Source organism: Protopterus annectens, chromosome 13.part0 (genome assembly GCF_019279795.1).
Source record: "Protopterus annectens isolate FY-2018-M chromosome 13.part0, PAN1.0, whole genome shotgun sequence".
Taxonomy (NCBI): Eukaryota; Metazoa; Chordata; order Ceratodontiformes; family Protopteridae; genus Protopterus; species Protopterus annectens.
Window position 1 is genome coordinate 714,654,786 of NC_056747.1, and position 18,335 is coordinate 714,673,120.

The following is an 18,335-nucleotide window of genomic DNA, read 5'->3' on the forward strand; positions in this document are numbered from 1 at the left end:
TCTATTCACCTTTAACCCCTCATTGTGCATAGAAACTGGCTTCTACCCTGTTTCTTTCACCTTGATGTCCTTCTATGCTCTGACCTACTTCTCCCATCCCTCCCACCTCCTCTTGACTGTCTTCCTTCTTTTCCTCACTTCCCTTCTTGACTCCTGCCTCTTCCATATCATTGTATCTGTCATACTCCTACTTCTCTACCCTTCTGAGCCCTAACTATTTTGTATATGGCTTTTGCCTTATTGCATAACCATTATGCTTTAGGTAGGATTGCTTTGAAACCAACGGTACATTGTGTATGACTATAAACTGTTTGACTTCCTTACATGTATGTTTATTTAATTAACAGGCTGCTGTACAATTCTATTATGTTGGCTGTCTGTATTGACAACTTGTCTGTCTGCCTTTATTACGTTATGTGTGGAGCTTTTCTCCACATGCCTCTACTGAAAATGAACTCATATCCAGCTAGACTATATGGGTCAACAAATGTAAAAGTAATAACAATAAATGAATATGGCATCTTACCTGCACGCTCACTGTCTTGCTGATGTGTGGATCCAACCTCCATCATGATGCATGATGGCAGATGTTGTTCTGGGGCTGGATCCACAACACTTAGCAGTAGCCCCTCCTGTCTGGTGAGGGGATGTTTGGCCACCCCACCTGTGGCAGCCTGTTGCCTGCGGATATCTGCAGCACGCTGGCGGACATTTCTAATCAAATCACTGCAGTGATGTCTCACCTGCTCATATGTCCTATCATGCATGCCAACATCATTTATCCTGCTAACAAGGCTTTGCCACAGTGCAGACCTCTCCTGCTGGTTCTGGGTGGTGCGTGAAAACAGGATGGCATACTCACGCACCAGGCTCTGGTGGATCACGTCATCCTCTGCAGCAGAGTACCGGTTCTCTTGATTGCCATGTCTATCTGGAAAGGTACACAAACAGGTTATCAGCATAGTATCTCAACAATACATGGTACACATTCTATACAGGGAGTGTTAACTTCTACTTATTACTGATTGGTTAAAACCTGATTACAGTGTAGCTATCATTCTATGTCATTTGTACTAAGTACTTGGCCTTCAGACCAGTTGTTTTACATTAGGGAGGTTGGTGGCAAGCACTGTGGTGGCAGGACACATATCTTTCATCCATTGAAGTTGGGAACTGCTGATTGTGGGCCCAGTGTACAAGTGTATTACTTCTGGTATGGGCAGTTGTCCTTTAGGCCAGTTATTTAACATTAACGAGGTTTGTGGTCTGCAGTCATGTGTGACAATAGGCTGTACTCTGCCATTCATAGCTGGGGACATCTGGTATCAGGTTTTATAGTGCATGCATATCTGAGCAGTATCTTACTGACATTGCTACACCTTGTTTGTTGTAGCAAACACTACATCAGGCCTCCTGCATCTACCTTTGTTTATATGCTTGTTATCTGTTAGCTTGTTATTTCACTGGTATGCTACTTCCACATAGTACACATCTTTAAAACACATCTGTGACTCACTACTGTTATCTGCATTGCTTACTGTCGTTCTTCCATGTTACACATGACAGCAAGTGACTGCTTGTCATTGTTGCATTTACTTCATTGTGACACATTGCACTTAGGTTACCTGGCATTTGCTCACTGGCGGCTTTTATGTCAGTCAGCAGTTGTAGGTAATGTCAGTACACCCTCACTCCCCACTGCACCTTGTTTTCAATCATTAGTGATTACAGAGTTCACAATAGTATTCTAGCATGTCCAGAGGTCAGTTGTCAGTTCCCTCCTCAGTCCAGCTGGTGAGTGTGGTACTCCAGAGACAATGTTAGAACAGATGCATGTACACAGACAACCCTCCTCCTAACGACAAACTCAAACTCATGTGAGTGATGCAACCATATATCAGACTGGAGGCTAGGCTCTGTCTACTCAATACCGCCATAACCAGTCACGTCGCAAAGGGATCACTCACTACACTTCCAGTCTCACGTAGACCTAACACAACAGTGGACCTAACACATGATCACACATGATCATACTTGTAGGCTCAGACCACAGCTCTGCCTATGCAGCAGAGACCTCCTATGCAGACATCCAGGCAACCACTACCACATGAACTAACATGTGCAACACATATCACACAAAGCCAATGTGCTGAACACTCACAGCCATTAACAGTTAACAACACACCTCATACACCTGTACTAGGTGCCTCTATGATCAGGCACACTCACATCACGTTCACCAGGCTTAACGAGGTGAGGGTCACGGTGTGCAGCCTGTCAGGCAGTATGACCTGCCACATAACACAAACAGTCAGGTAACCCCAAGGCAGGTACAGGTATGACTCAGTCAATGTCCATGCTGCTGTGAATGGCCTGACACATTCCTCCCTGGACTACATGACATGAGACATTACAGAGCTCTCTGAGCACGTAGCCCAGGACAGTTTGACCCTGACCTTGAGTAGCATCCTACCCTCACCTAGAACAATGCCACAATATCAAGGCACAATTATCCCTTCCAACAATTGACTGACATACTGGTGTCATTCACAGGTGTGCCAATCCCTGCCATCTTGGGGTGGTATGCTTTGCTAGGGACAGCTTGCACCTGTCACCACAGTCCTATTGACATTTGGCGGAGCCTCCTGCTACACCCATTGTGCCTGTATTAGGCAAGGCTCATAAGGCAAACCCACATCCATTTGTATCACAAAGGATGAGGAAGTAAGAGTGATGCTACTCAACACTGGACGTCTAGACCCAAGGATGCACGCACCCAAAACCCTACCTAGCATTATGGACATCGATATCTGTGCAGTAACATGAACCTGTTTCAGGTTTCACAGGAGCACACCAGTACTACCACGTTATAGCTGTTACCATTCTTGTCGGCCACAACACTTGAACAGGGGAGGGGGAGTATCAGTATTCAATGCAGATTCCCACGCCTCCACATTGGTGGCACAGTACAACATAGGTGTTAGGCCATTGAGTACAGTAGGCGTGGTTGGGGACCTGGGGAAGAAACATGGTAGCAGTCTGTCATTTGTCTACCACATGGGCAGCGTGGATTGACAGACATGTTATATAGCCCAGCTAATCATGACTGATTCACATGTATGGCAGGGGAGGTCATTGTGCCTCTGTACTCATCCATCATCAGGCCTATAATTGCATACAATGCACCTTTTGGGATGTACCTAACCAGACACCTACAGCAACTGGTACAGGACAACAGTACATCATCAAGGGGATGCAATGGCTCACACAGATGTCATATGCTGCCCAGGTAAAGTGAATCCAGCTGGACTCAGTGGCATACTGCCTGTTCAGGGGCAATCTGTGCATGCCATATACAGCCATGTCCTACCTAGCAGTAATGAGCGTGATGTACCTCAGGCAATCAGAGTCCCATACAGCCACATGCTCAGGAGAGCTGGACCTCAGCACTGACATACATGGACATGCTGGAGGGCATATTCCTAACCGAGAGGCTCCCTTCACTCTGTAATGAGCTCACACTACTGGTTAGGCAGAGTCCCTCATTGACTCTCTTCCATAGGAATCTGGATGAGTGGATGGAGATCATAGTTGTACCCCAGGTATCACTTCTATGTCACTGTTAGACAGAGGCGTAGTATACTAAAGTCGGACAAGGGCATAGCAGCATAACTTCTGATTGGGTGGCAAAGACAAACACATTCTACTAGGCTTACCAATGCCCTAGGGCAAATAGCCTAGTATGAACCTATGAACTGTTCATTCTCAACTGTTCGAGCTCATTACAGAGTAAAGGGAGCCTCTCAGTTAGGAATTTGCCCTCCAGCATGTCCATGTATGTTGTAGTCAGTAAACACAGCTTGCTCAGAGGTGACCTTTGCCCAACATACAAGGCCATGTCAGACCCAGATTTGATGAATATGCTTCACCTAAAAAAATCTAGATCCATCAGAGCCACAAGACCAGGAGACTTAAACCTCCACACGGCTATTAATAGGACATGCTGGAGGGATAGATTCATCAACCAAAGACTCCCTATGCTGTGGAACAAAATCACGGTATATGTGAGGCAGAGCACCTCGATGGCCTTGTTCTAGAGAAATCTTGACCAATGGATGGGAGATCGCAGATATACCCCAGGGATTACCTCAGTGTCACTGCTCGACAGAGGCACAGCAAAATAATGGGTATGGTTCCCCATACTAAAGGGGTGGCGTAAGCCACAAAACTATAGGCTAGTCTTGTAAATGCCCTCGGGCAGATAGCCTAGTATGAACCTATGAACATGTGTGTACTGCTATAGTACTTCTGCCATATGTTGCATGTGTGTGTGTTGTGGGGATGCACAGGTAATGGCCAGATCGTCTGCACAGGTGACACGTGTGACACATTCTGGGTGTTCATCCATACATACTGGATGTGTGCTGCCATCCAACACTGTGATGTGGACACAAATTACTCAGCCTGGATATACATATCTGAACAACACCACAAGCACAATACACTACCTTGCTATGTATGCATGTGATTACACAGTTATTCAGTAGTTATGACAGTGATGCTATCCATGCAGCCCACTGGGCCAGTGGAAGCCACAACACACACCGCCAGCACATTTGCATATGCTTACCACAGACATCCCACATACTGCATGTACTGTGCACACAGTTATCTAACCCAGAACAACTGCACACCACTTATTAATCCTGTCCAGTGGACTACAGATACAGGCATATTGTATAACAATAGTAGGAGGCTACTGCAGCACAGGGCAGATTCACATGACGGAAGGCATCTGTTGTCTGCAGTGTTAAGATGCTTCACATTCACCAAATGCACAGATATTGCCAACAATTTTGCAGACAGTTTAGGTGCAGGTACCCCCATTGTCCTACACGTGTTATTACTTATCCCAGATGACTGTAACCTCCCTATCCTCTCACATGTCCAGGTGAGAGCCACCCTCATCATTGCAGAACACATATCATCACTGTTACGGAATGGTATCCCTGGATGTGTGCTACATTCACCCCTGGAGGACATAGCACCACATGACAGACTGATATTAATCCATGGCCATACTACAGGATATGTACCTGAACAGTGCCATACATACACAGTGGTCCCACACCAATGAGGAGGAACCTCTACTGACCCTGGGAACTACTGCATCATATGCACAACTGGCCTTGTGTTCTAAGCTATGGAAGTGTTAGTTATGGCCCACATGTACAACAATTTTACATATGTTTATATTTCATGACTATCTACACACAACCTATCTCATGGACATACCTATTGATAGTGAACTATGATACATTTGGAGGTGTCACAGTATACACAGGATTAACCTGCTACTTTGCATTACCTGTGTTTGTGGCAGCTTTTGGTGAGTCAGTCGTGCTGCTTGTATTTTGCTGCTGTTGCTGCTGCTGCTGTTTTGCTGCTTGCTGTCAGTATATATATTTTTTTCTCTCTCTGTCTGTCTCTCTCTCTCTTTCTCATTCGGTTAGTGCAATGACTGTATTGCATGAGTGGAGTGTGGGTACTGAATACTTTTGTAGGTATCTGCATGGATCCATGTGATGGCCTCTGCACCAATTGTAAGGCAGCATTTGCTAATTGCAAGCAGCTGGGTGCGTACTAATTGCATGTCTCACTGTGATTTTAGGACACTGCTATAAAAGGGTATGTGAGATAGGCGTTGCCCTTTCAGATTGTAGGGCGTGGACCATGCTGGTATGCTGTTGACAGTGTTCTGTGAGTGTGAAGGTTAGTACATCTCCCATGCTTCATGCTGTGTTGTAGATTCAGGTTGCTGCATTTATCTTGCCTGTTCCCTGTAGTGAGTGTGTATGCATACTGACACCTACAACTATATGTCATATGTATTGCTATATGCATATATATATATATATATCTGTGTACATATACATACTTTCATATATGTACATTAGCTGACATTATTGGGTACAAGCTAACAATTAGCAGGGCTGTTTCCATTAACACTACTCTAGTATGGGAATCCAGTAATTGGGACTATAAAAGTCTGCCTGACATGCTTTGGGTAGTAGACATACTATATTGCCTTTATCTTCATTCCTACTATTACATGTTCCACTTATTTAGCACTATATTCCTGTATGAGAGTCATGGCTTAGTGGTAGGTCATACAGACTAGTGTTACAATGGTCTTGTGGTAGGGCCTACTAGTATGCTCATATTCTGCTTTTGGGTTGAGTATAGGGCCTATCAATCACAGTGCTAGAGGCACCTTTAAGCAGTTAAAGGGCTTAGTAGGTCTCACAGGAGCCAGGCTGTGTTGCAGATTCTGGTTGCTGCATATATCTTCACTGTTTCCTGTAGTGAGTGTGTATGGCTACTGAGACCTACGATTATATTTCATATGTATTAATATATATTTATATATATGTATGTGTTGATATACATACCTTCAAATATGTACATTACCTTACATTATTATGTACAAGCTAACAGGTAGCAGGGCTGTTTCTGCTCACACTGAACTAGTATGGGAATCCAGTAATTTGGCCATTAAAACTCTACCAAACATGCTTTGGATAGTACATCTCCTATATTGCCTTTATACTGATTCCTACTATTACATGTTATATTTATTTTAGCAGTGTGCTCTTCCAAAGCAGGCATGGCTTAGTGGTAGGTCAAACAGACTAATGTTACCTAGGTCCTGGTTTCAAGACTGACAGTGGGAATTTTTACTTTGCAAACTTTCAAACTGAGTACAGGACCTGTCAATCAAAGTGTTGAGGCCACCTGTAAGCAGTTAGAAGGGTAAGTAGGTCACACAGGGGTCAGGCTGTGTTGCAGATTCAGGTTGCAGCAATTATGTTAACTTTTTCCTGTAGTGAGTGTGTATGGCTACTGAGACCTACGATTATATTTCATATGTATTAATATATATTTATATATATGTATGTGTAGATATACATACCTTCACATATGTACATTACCTTACATTATTATGTACAAGCTAACAGGTAGCAGTGCTGTTTCTGCTCACACTGAACTAGTATGGGAATCCAGTAATTTGGCCATTAAAACTCTACCAAACATGCTTTGGATAGTACATCTCCTATATTACCTTTATACTGATTCCTACTATTACATGTTATATTTATTTTAGCAGTGTGTTCTTGTAAAGCAGGCATGGCTTAGTGGTAGGTCATACGGACTAATGTTACCAAGGTCCTGGGTTCGAGACTGACAGTGGGAATTTATTTTTCTTAGCAAACTTTGGAACTGAGTACAGGACCTGTCAATCAAAGTGCCATAAAGGCACTTTTAAGCACTTTAAACCAGGTCTGCGCTCGTTTGCGCGGAGCTCACGCATGCGCACTGGCGGTGAGCTCCGCTAACACAAGCGCACACCCGCGCTATTTTCTTTGAAAGAAAAAGGGGTGACAGGAAAGTGGTGAAAAGGGGTCACAAAGAGGGTAAGACAGTAGGGAAAGAAGCGTGGGATTTGCAGGAAGGGTGTAGGTAAGGCCCATAGATGCCCATGTCTTTTGCAGCAACAGCTGTATATTTCTATGTATTTTGGTGAGACATTTGAAACCTTCCACCTCTGAGAGAGGTGTCAGGACAACATTAATATTTGTTGTACAGCCAATTGTAATTAACAGTTTAGATGTCCAGCGGACATGTCTGCGACATGGACAGCTATGTATGGGCGTAATTTTTGTGGGACAGAGTGCCCTTTTTTTTTTTTTACAGGTGAGAGTGGTATGACAGGTGAAGGAAGTCGGTAAAGCTGGGGAGGTAGGTTGGGTAGGTTAACAGACAAGACAGACAAGGCGCATACAGGGACGGTGTATGACACAGGTGGGGGGGGTACACAATAGACGGGGACGGAGGTTGGGATATCTGAGATGCACGAGCCCACAGATGGCAACAGTGGAACTGATATCCCCACCCATAGGCAGTTGCCACTGTTCCTTCACAGCCCAGGGCGGGGCTGTGCTGGGGCTGTAGGCGGGGCAATGGCGGGGGCCGTTAGCTGGGCCACACGAGCCTCGAGCTGGGGTGGGGGTCCAAGAACAGTGTCTTGGTTCTCCCTACGCACCACAGACCGGACACCGCGGAGGGTGAGTGGCGAACCCCTCCGGCCACACTTGCAGAGGGGCGGGCCCCATCCCCTGCAGCGCTTCCACCCGAAGGTGGCACAGGGCCACGGAGGGTCCGCCTGGGCACTAGTGCCAGGTGCAGTCACCAGCTGAGGTGGGAGAGGTGGGTCCGCTGGGACCTGCCTTCCCAAGCGTTCTAGGTTTGTGAGTAGTTATGTTAGTTTGGGTTAGTGGCATTTTATTCCATTCAGATTAGTTGTAACAGCATGCATTGGTATTCCCATCAAACAAACACCCAGATATGGACACCATTGAACAAGGGGCATATCAATATCACATGCATTATTTGAACAGCAAAACACAGTCAAGCGACATGCAGGGTTGATTAATGGCAACAGGCCATCGTATTTGCAGGTATAAACAGGGCACATGCACGAACAGACATGCATATATGTTTGGAGCGGACAAATGTCCATGATTAATGAAATGTTCACATACCATTATTTAGTGGATGTTGTTATATGGAATTACAGGGTTGGGTGGGGATAGAAAGTGATGACACATTCATATGTTAAACATTAATTCACATTTATCATAGATACACAATTAAGTTGAGGCTGATGTTTCAAAATAATCTTTATTTGACTGTCATGCTACACCTGTTACACATACATCACTATCCTACTTATTTTGAATTTGATCAGATACATCATCCTGCTACACTTTGATGACAGGACAGGGGACAACTATGGCTGTTTAGTCTGTCAGATAATCATTCATTCTATCTGCAAATTGTTTACTGTTATCACCATATACAGATTTTGAGCTAGACATTCAGATTCAGACACACTGAAATCAGTTTGGGATGTTAATTTGTACTTCCCACATGCATTTAGTTCTGTGAAAACACACTGAGGCTTATATATTCAGGGGTTATTACTACTTTCTTTATTCATACATGAGCCTTTCTGTCACTCTCACACATTCTGCAACTTCACAGTTCAGGTTGGTACTTCTAGGCTTTGTTCACATATTAGACCTGTGGTGATTCAAACACTTTCCAACAGCCTCACTTCTGTCATGATTCAGCATTTCAACAGGGGATATATCTGACATGTGACTACCTCAGATTCTGAAGCTGTACTCTTGAGACTATACTGCAGGTTACAGTATATTTAATTAATGATGGGACATCTGTATTACAGCACTGTTTAATCCTATCAATTATATTTCCAGTTACACTTGCATACTGATGAACTTGTTGCAGCCATACCTGCAGGAGTTCAATTCCTGATTGCACATTATATTACTTTTAATCAATACACTGCACTGTTCTGATACATGGTACATAATAATATTTATTTACAAGTACTGGGTGGGGTTACTAACCTGCATGGTGGCGCAGCCGCACCAGCCTTCTGGCGTGCATCTCGACATTCGCAGGCGGACACCTGCAGCTGTAATACAAAGGGAATAATATTGGACTACACATCTCCATGGTATCAGCTGGTTGAAATCCTTACATACATGTGTAAAATGTGACTTACTCAGTCGTGGGGCGTTGGGCATTTGCGGGCCTCCTGGATCAACAGTTCAATTGGTCCTGCTTGCGTCTCTTCAGGTCCGCATGGTGGTGACGGACCTGCTCACCAGTGCGTGGAATGCCAGTCGCACTGGTCAGCTCACGAGCCAACTGGTCCCACGCCTCAGCCCTATATACTCCCCATGAGACCTGGCCCTGCATGAGTTGGGCCTCGTGATTATGGACAAGGAGCCAGACCATGTATCTGGACTCCTCAACGCCCCAACGCTGTGCTCGAAAGCAACGTCCCTCACCTACTCCACTCATGCTGACTGCAAGTCTGTTCTACAATCAGTTATGCTGTGTATTCCGCCTATGGGGCTTATATATGCCGCTTTTCCGCACATTTCTCTGATTGGCGTTTTGGAATTGTATCTACTTCACTGAAAATGCTTTCTCATGCTCCATTCTGGGTTTTATCCCATATATATGCTATTTCTGCTTTTCTAGGTATTGCTGTCATGGCTTGGTGGTTTAGTTCCTTGACTCTAGTGCATGGTATCCTGTGTTCGAATCTGGTAACTGCTTTTTGCTTTTCCTGACAGAAATGAGTTGAAGACCTGTCAATCAAACATGCCAAAAGCACTTTTAAGCACTTTAAACCTGGTCTGCGGTCGTTTGCGGGGAGGTAACGCATGCGCGCTGGCAGTTAGCTTGTGGGAGCGGAGCGCAAACGGTGTGCGCTGGGATAAATCTGAATTGGCTAGTGACACACATGTTCAGCTAATTGCACACAGTTTCAGCCTGTTTATCCGCTGCTTGGCAACGGGCACGCAGTTTGCAGCTTTTTAAACACTACTCGGCTACGGGCAGTCTGCCTCACGGCAGCTTAGCTATCAGTACATTTCTGACTATTTTTATTCTTATGTTACTTCAAAATATATGCTCTGTTTCATTCCATTTTACAAAAGGGAATACATTTACATTTGTACAATACTGTCTGGGGGCTTTTTAGTGCTTATTTACAAAAATAAAAAAAAGGTTGTTGTAGGGGCTCGAACCCTGCTTGCCTACACATAGGGCAGGTACTCTACCACTAAGCTATTATTTCTTGGCTTACTTTGCATATTTAGTTCTTATATCCTTTTCCCCTGACTGCTAACTGTGATTGCGCTAGTAGCACACCCCCGCACACAGTAGCAAACATTTACGAGGTTTAACAAAAAAAAAAAGGTTTTCATTTACTTTTATGACATCTCTTCACTTTATACACTGATGGCCAGTCGGGCATGTGTTGTATAGTGTGTTTATTCACATTTTCATGGCCTTTCTCGTGGCTGTTTACTTTCAGCCATTATAGTTTTCCGGGGGCGTGTCCACTTGCAGAGCTTAGCCTACAGACACGCCCCCTACTCTCTTACACGGACCGTGTAAGAGTTACTGGTGTGATTCAGCATGCCTCATGCACCTCATGCATATGCATGACATGCTGACATCACACAGTTTAACTGCAGCCTCCGTGTAAGAGTTATAACTCTTACACGGAGGCTTCCTGAATCTGGCCCATTATATACCACTTATAGTCTTTTATGCAGTTATCATCAATCCAGCATTACATAAATTGATCAATTCCTGCCTTCCTTTAAATTTCAGCCCTACAAAATATTATTCTGCATGCATTGTTCCCAGATTTTCCATTTTTCTTTGTAATTTGTTCCAACCCTTTTCTAAAGATCACACTTACAGTTCTTTTATCTTTGTTACAATATTTAGTAATTCAAATACAGCTGGTTTCGACTTTAATTTTTGAGTATTTTCTTTTTTGGCAGCCACCAGAATTAAACTGACTTTACTATGTCTAGGCAATTCAGATCCAGTATCCTAGCTCAAAAAAAATTCCTTAGTTACACCCATTTGCTCACCCAGTATTTCTGACAGAGTACTGTGTAATGAATTTTTAAAGTCTGTCAAATCTTTACACTCCCAAAGCATTTGTTGTCAGTTATCTCTTTCTTCCCTAAAGCATTTGTTGTCAGTTATCTCTTTCTTCCCCATCACACCACCAACACTGCCATGCTATCTGCCCAAGGAAAAATCGTTTTGAAGTCTGCCCGGTGTGTAAAAATATTTAGGGAAACACTTCCAAGTAAAAATCCTAAGTCTTCCAGACTTTCTTGCATGTTTCAGTGCCATTCAGACGTCCTCCAATATTTTCCTTGTAAACTGCTTATTCAGTTTCTCTTCCCTATCTTTTCTAACCTCCTCTAAATTGAGTCCTATAGCTATCAGGTAATATTTTATATAGCTTACTAAATTAGCCCTTTATTACAACAGTTTCTGTTCTAGACTGAACTAAAAAATCTAGCACAGCAGCTGTTTCACTCAGGATTCCCCTATCCTTTTCTCTTAGCTTATACTCCGATATCAGTCCCTGATAGTGAAGGCAGTCTCTAGCCTTCAGTCTAAATGTCTTCTTGGCCCGTTCCTATTCTTTTACTTTTCTTTCTCTAGTTATTTGGTCTTAGTAAATTCCAGCCCCCTCTTGCCTATTCTCTGTACCCCTAATTGTAATAATTTCTACTGTTAGAATCTCCTTTTCTCCATTCTTACGTTGGCTTAGTTCTTAGAATACATTCTACTACTTAATATTCTATTATTCTCCTTAAAGGTCTGCATTCAAAAACCCACTCTCACCTTATGTCTTGAATCCCTCCTTGTTTCATCATCTACCCTTTCCGCTTTGAATTATAGCTTTCTGCTTATGTTATGTATTTGTGTCTTAACTGTGCAGCTATAAAATATCCTTTCAAATCAGGTAATCCTAAACCACCTAGTTGTATTGGAAGGCTCAACTGTTCCCACTTGACTTTTGCCCTTTCTCCCTCCCAGATAATATCATTCAGCAGTTTACTGTCTCCAACTTCTCCTCTGATTGATAAAAGTATGTCTGACCTATATATAAAAGTTAAGGGACTAAAAACATTTTCACTGCTTGTGTCTTGCTATCCATATCCATAAACAAGAACTTGCATTTTCTCAGTTTTTTTATTATCTTTTGTTTAGTCTCTTCCCACATATCTTTAGCTGCCATACCAGAATCCTTTTTTAACCCATACTAATGAATACTTAATTTTATAATATCCCATTAAGCATGGGTATTGCTGAACCAATTCATGTGTAGGGTACATAGTTTACAGCTATAGCATTTGATTTGTCTTCATTAATTTTATATCCTGAAAAGACTCAAAACTGCCATAATGTTCCACAATACTGAGATGTCCTTTTCTGGTTTTATCAGGTACAAAATAATAATGCCTGCAAATACAGCCAACTTTTTCTTGATTACCATGCTAATTATATCCTTGAATTTCTGAGTCCCTTATTTTCTTTGCCAGTGGCTCTAAATATAACTCAAATAACAAAGGGGAAAGAGGACAACTCTGCCTGGTTGCTCTCTTCATACCAAACTCATCAGAGAAGAACCCCCCAACTTCAGTTTCTGCCTCTGATCCCTCATATAGCCTCCTAATTAACTATTGTTAACTATTAGTTACTTTATCAAGGAAAGCATATGCTTCCATTTCCCTACTCATAAAAGCCCAGCTTACTCTGTTGAATGAATGCCTTCTCTGTATCAAGACCCACCGACGACAGCAGTATTTTCTTACATTCTCTCTACTTCTGGATCATCATTGTTTTATTAATGTTGTCAAATGTCTAACACCCTCCAACAAAATCACAATGATACAGATGCATCAATTTTGGCAACATCTTTGCTATTCTTTTAACAATTGTAGACATAAACACTTTATAGTCATGATTTAAAATTTAAACGTGCCTATATGAAGCTGGATCTGATGGGTCCTTACCATTTTTAGGTACTGCAGCCACCACAGATTTTTTTCAGGATGTTGGTGCTTTCCCTCCTTTTTAAAATAGTGTTAAACAAAACCTTCAGATCTTTATCACTTGCTTCATACTAGCTTCCAAACATCCACAGGAATATCATCTATACCAGAAACTTTCCTGCAGATTGGTTATACATCACTGCTATTATCTTGTTTCCTCCTCTCTTAACTCTTAATTGTTGAGCCTAATATAACTCTAACGTTGTCATACTTAAGTCTTCTGTAAATACTTCCATTTATGTTTTTTCTTGATTTCCACATTCCTCTTCTTTGTACAAGTTTTCTTAAAATTTCCGAAATATCTCTAATACCTGTGTAGGATCTCTGTTTATTTTTCTTGTTAGAGGCTCCTTAAGGTTGGCAACAACCCTTTCTACTTTCTTTTGCCTAAGCTGTTGTGCTTTAAAGTTTTTGTGGTCTGGACTTATCAACAGTTGCTTAACAGCAATCTTTCTATACTCTTGTGTTGTTCATATACTCCCTTATTTTCTCTTTAGCACTCTGCAATTGCAGCTCTTCTTGTTCTGTGAGATCCTCCTTATTCTGCAATACTTTAGCCTTTGTCAGCTCTCTTAAATAATTATTTTACTTTTTATCCATATTGCTTTTTTTTCTTTTATTTCCACCTTATTTTTTAATTCCACTTTCATCTTATCCTGTTCACTAGTTCTAACTTCTGAAGAAATTTCTATTTTCCCTAGTAACTCTCAAATAATTTCCACTACTCATTCCTTAAATTCCTCTCTTTCACAGGTAGGTAGGGAGTTGCCAGTGTCTCATTTGTATTTCATTACCCTGCATTTTTAACTTGGTTGTTATTGGCACATGATCTGAAATAGTTATTGGATGTGTGTCGATTTTTTCCATTAAATGCACACGTTCTTGTGAAATATAATTTCTGCTAGTCTAACCCAGTTATTGTACCTTGGGGAATAATATGTAAATCCTGAATTCCTACAACTGTATTCCCATCTTCTATACAAGATATATTTTCATAAATTTCTTCAATCATTTACCCTTCTTTGTTATATTTTCCCTTCTAGGTTGGCCACATAGATCCTCACTGTTGCAAATCATGTTCCAGTCTCCACTATAAGTAATATTCCCTGCTGAAAGTTGATTTAATCCCAAATTTTCTTAGGGTCCATGAATACATGTCAGCATAATCCTGTTGTCTTGCCAGTTGCCCCTTACTACCACAAATCTAAAATTACTATCTTTTTTCCACTTCTGTCACTTTTGGAGCTTCTCTAGCGATTAGCATAAGTACTCCCCTTTTCCTTTGTACCTTATATTATGATGAATATCCATCCTGTAATCCTTTCTTTATCAAATTCACAAGCTCATTCCCTTTCAAACATGTCTCCTGTAGTATTGTTTGCACTCTGCATTTCTTAATATAGTTCAGTACTTTTGTCTATACCTGTAAGGCCATTCATATTCCAGAATAATATGTTTAGTGTAGTCATTATCATAAGAAGTTATTATTCATACTTATTACATATGATGTCTTTTTTAAATGTATGTTTCCAGCTTTTGTGTTAAATGCACCCACTAATGTTTGGCAGGTTGATACTTTATACAATTGTTTCTTGTACTCTCCAACTGAACGTCAAATTTTACAAGACTGCTTGTTTTAATGGAAACCCCCAAAGAAAACACATAGACTCCCAGAATACCCCTATAACCTGTTAGCTTAGAACAAGAACAAAACACAAAATGATGTACATCTTCAAGTAATATAGTTTTACCCTCCTGATAGGAAAAGTTGTCTGCAACTGACAGCAGTACCCACATCCATTAAGTAACCTATAATTAAGGTTATCCATGCTGAAGTACATTACAGCCTGTGCTTTCAATTACCCTAATTGCTATTTGTTCTTTTCTTATCTTTATTCCCCTCCCAGATGTGAAAAAAACATCATATACGCTTTCAGAAAACATTGATTTTTTTCCTTAAGAAAAAGTGCAGTGGTTGTCTTTAAATTACAGCATTTACTAGAACAATGTATAAAGCATTTTGTTACAAGAAAAGCTGCTGTCTCTTACTGACTTCTAATAATTTCAAACTATTTATTTATTTTTACTGAGCTGCTTGGCCTTTTACCTTTTTAATTTTAAGTTTCTCTCAGTAAACGATGTCCAGACCTCTTAATTTATTGCCTTTGCTTAAGTCAGTTTGTTTCCATGGGAACATAAGAGCAGACTGTACTTTTCATCTAGCACTGAACATTTAGTTTCTAAAGGAAAATTATTCATAACACTGCAGTCTGTCATTAAAAAAAAAAAAAAACTTGCCTGAACAAAAAACTTGGCATTAAATTAAGCCAAGGGCATTAATTCAGATATTCATGTATGCAAAAGTAAAAGAAAGCATTTTATCTTTACATATATTATATTAGATTAGATTATACTACGTTATATTCTATTATATTATGTTAGATTATACTATGTTATATGATATTATACTTAAAAATACTTCACGGGTAATGGAAAAGAAGAGAGATGGAGACTGATCATTGAGAGCTTTAGTTCTTTATTTATGTAATGCTTGATGATAACTGCATAAAAGACTATAAGTGGTATATAATGTTTGTAACTATGCACATATTAACACATCCTTTTCTTTTTATATAAAATGTATGTTGCCTATGTCTTAAGTGATAATTCAGTAAAGGTGTTAAAAAATGTTACAGCCAGCTCCAATTAAGCTGTGTGAACGTAACAATAAACTTCCTACAGCCTGTGCAACCTGCTTGAATAAAATTAAATAAAGTAAGTAGTCAGGACCCTATTCTGACAAACCAAGTCTGATGTTTGTCTAGCCTAATACGGTTTCTGATATTGTGTTTATGAGGGCAGAAATGATGAGTTCCAAGGCTTTGCAAATCAGTCTGGTCATGTTCATGGGTCTACAGTTTCCTGAGTCTGTGGTAGAATGACCCTTGTGTAAGGGCATGAACGCTGCAGTTCACCATACTTCAGGGGCAATATCTTGTAACAAAGCTAAAGTTAAACATTTAAGGAGGGGGGTTCCATAAGGGCACATTTGGCAATGTTTATAAGACATCCAGGTACACTATTAAATCTCATGGAAGTAGTATTTTTATCAAAGAGAGAACATTCAGAATGTTCTCCTTTGTGATATTAGAAGTTGTAAGGGATTCAGGAACATCTGGAATTGAGGTACTTGTTTCAGGTGAAGAGTTTGCACTAAAGTTATCTACTAGTGTGTTTCTTATGTTTACAGTGTCTGAGAGGGTACTACCATTTTGAAAAGTTCAAGAAGGCAACTAGGTGTCATACTTACGTTTCCTAATGTAATTAAAGAAGAACTTCCAATTATCCTTAACTGGAGAGCCACTGACCAAAAAAATACAACCAGGACAGGGTGGGAGAGGTAAGGAAAATATAACAAATACTTAAAGCAGCAGTCTTTTCTGGTAGCTTGCAGTGAGAGAGACTGGCTATGCCCAAATCGTACCACAACTCAGAACTAGTTAAAGCCCTTTGGTATCATAGAAGGGGAACGCAAGGATTTAACCCTGGCCCAAATCAAGAACTTTAAGTATTTTCTTGGAGTTTTAAAGTAAAACAACACTGCAACAAAACAAGATTAAACACACACACATACATATGAAAAGAAAGCCATATTGTCAAGTCTTTTGAACAATTTGCTGAAGGCTATATGAAAAAAATGAGAATACGGAATTTAAACAGCCACTTCCACTTAAAGAACACTATACTAGTCTGTTCTTTTTCACCAGAGCACTTACCACAGTTTGGTGCTTAAACTTAACACTGATGTTGTACAGTGAAAAAAATCCAACAGAACCAATTTTCATATCTGCTTTCAGCTTCTTCTGAACAGCTCCAGTTAAGACCCTTGCCACAGCCCACCTGTGAAAATAAAAGAATAAAAAGAATTCTTAAATTGTCTAGTAACACATCCAGCATAAAAAATCATGCAAAAAAGTACGAATGTCAAGAGATAAGCCATATTACAGCTCAACAGAATCAGAAGCACACATGTGCTGTTCAAAGTACTCAACAACAACAGTTACTTAAAACAATTACTATTATGAAAAACATAAACATATGTCAGTTTGGTGCTAAGAGTTAAGGTTAGGAGTAGCTAAGAAGCTTCTTCCTGTGCTCCTGGATTTGAATTTATAAACCTCCATTTGCCAACTGTTAAACTGAGTCAATTAATTAAACAGCCCAATCATGCTTGTGCTTGCCAGATGTAAGCATTAAAAAAAAAAAAAAAAAGTGTGAAAAACACAAATGACAATAGTCCACACATTGTGAACGCCTCATTTGCTCCCAAAATAAAAAAAAATCTCATTAACAAACCTTTCCCAATCAAGTCCCTGTAATTCCATTCTTATTCTTAAATAAGCAGGCAAAGCTATGCTGTAGTATGTTACCACTAAGGAGATGACAGCTCCCTTCCAACACCCACTGCACACTACGGTGATAGGACATTAACTTACAGAGAAATCAATCCATCTACCAACGCATCCTTAAGCAACACTGATGACAATACAGTATCCTTCCCTCGCCACCCTTAGCCTCTTTCACCCAGCTATGGGATGCACCAGTTTGAGGGGTAATACCAGCCTACATCTCGTGGTGGCACAACCAAACAAGCAGAGGACACTGAGGTATTAACGAATAAAAGTCAACAGATGTCTTAACACAGGGAACTTCCTTTCTTTACCGTGCATTTAAAACTACACACAAGATGTATGTGTGTCTATGTATACTGACATATGCATATGCATATATACATACATA

At 40.8% G+C, this 18,335-nt stretch overlaps 1 protein-coding gene across 1 annotated transcript in view; it reads right to left on the reverse strand.

Moving 5' to 3' along the window:
* KIAA0100 (KIAA0100 ortholog) overlaps nt 1–18,335 on the reverse strand; it is a 2,229,983-nt gene that overhangs the window by 2,102,965 nt on the left and 108,683 nt on the right. Inside the window, exon 2 of the mRNA XM_044054400.1 lies at nt 17,312–17,435. Coding sequence (XP_043910335.1) covers nt 17,312–17,435 — 124 coding nt within the window. The remainder of the gene's footprint in view (nt 1–17,311; nt 17,436–18,335) is intronic.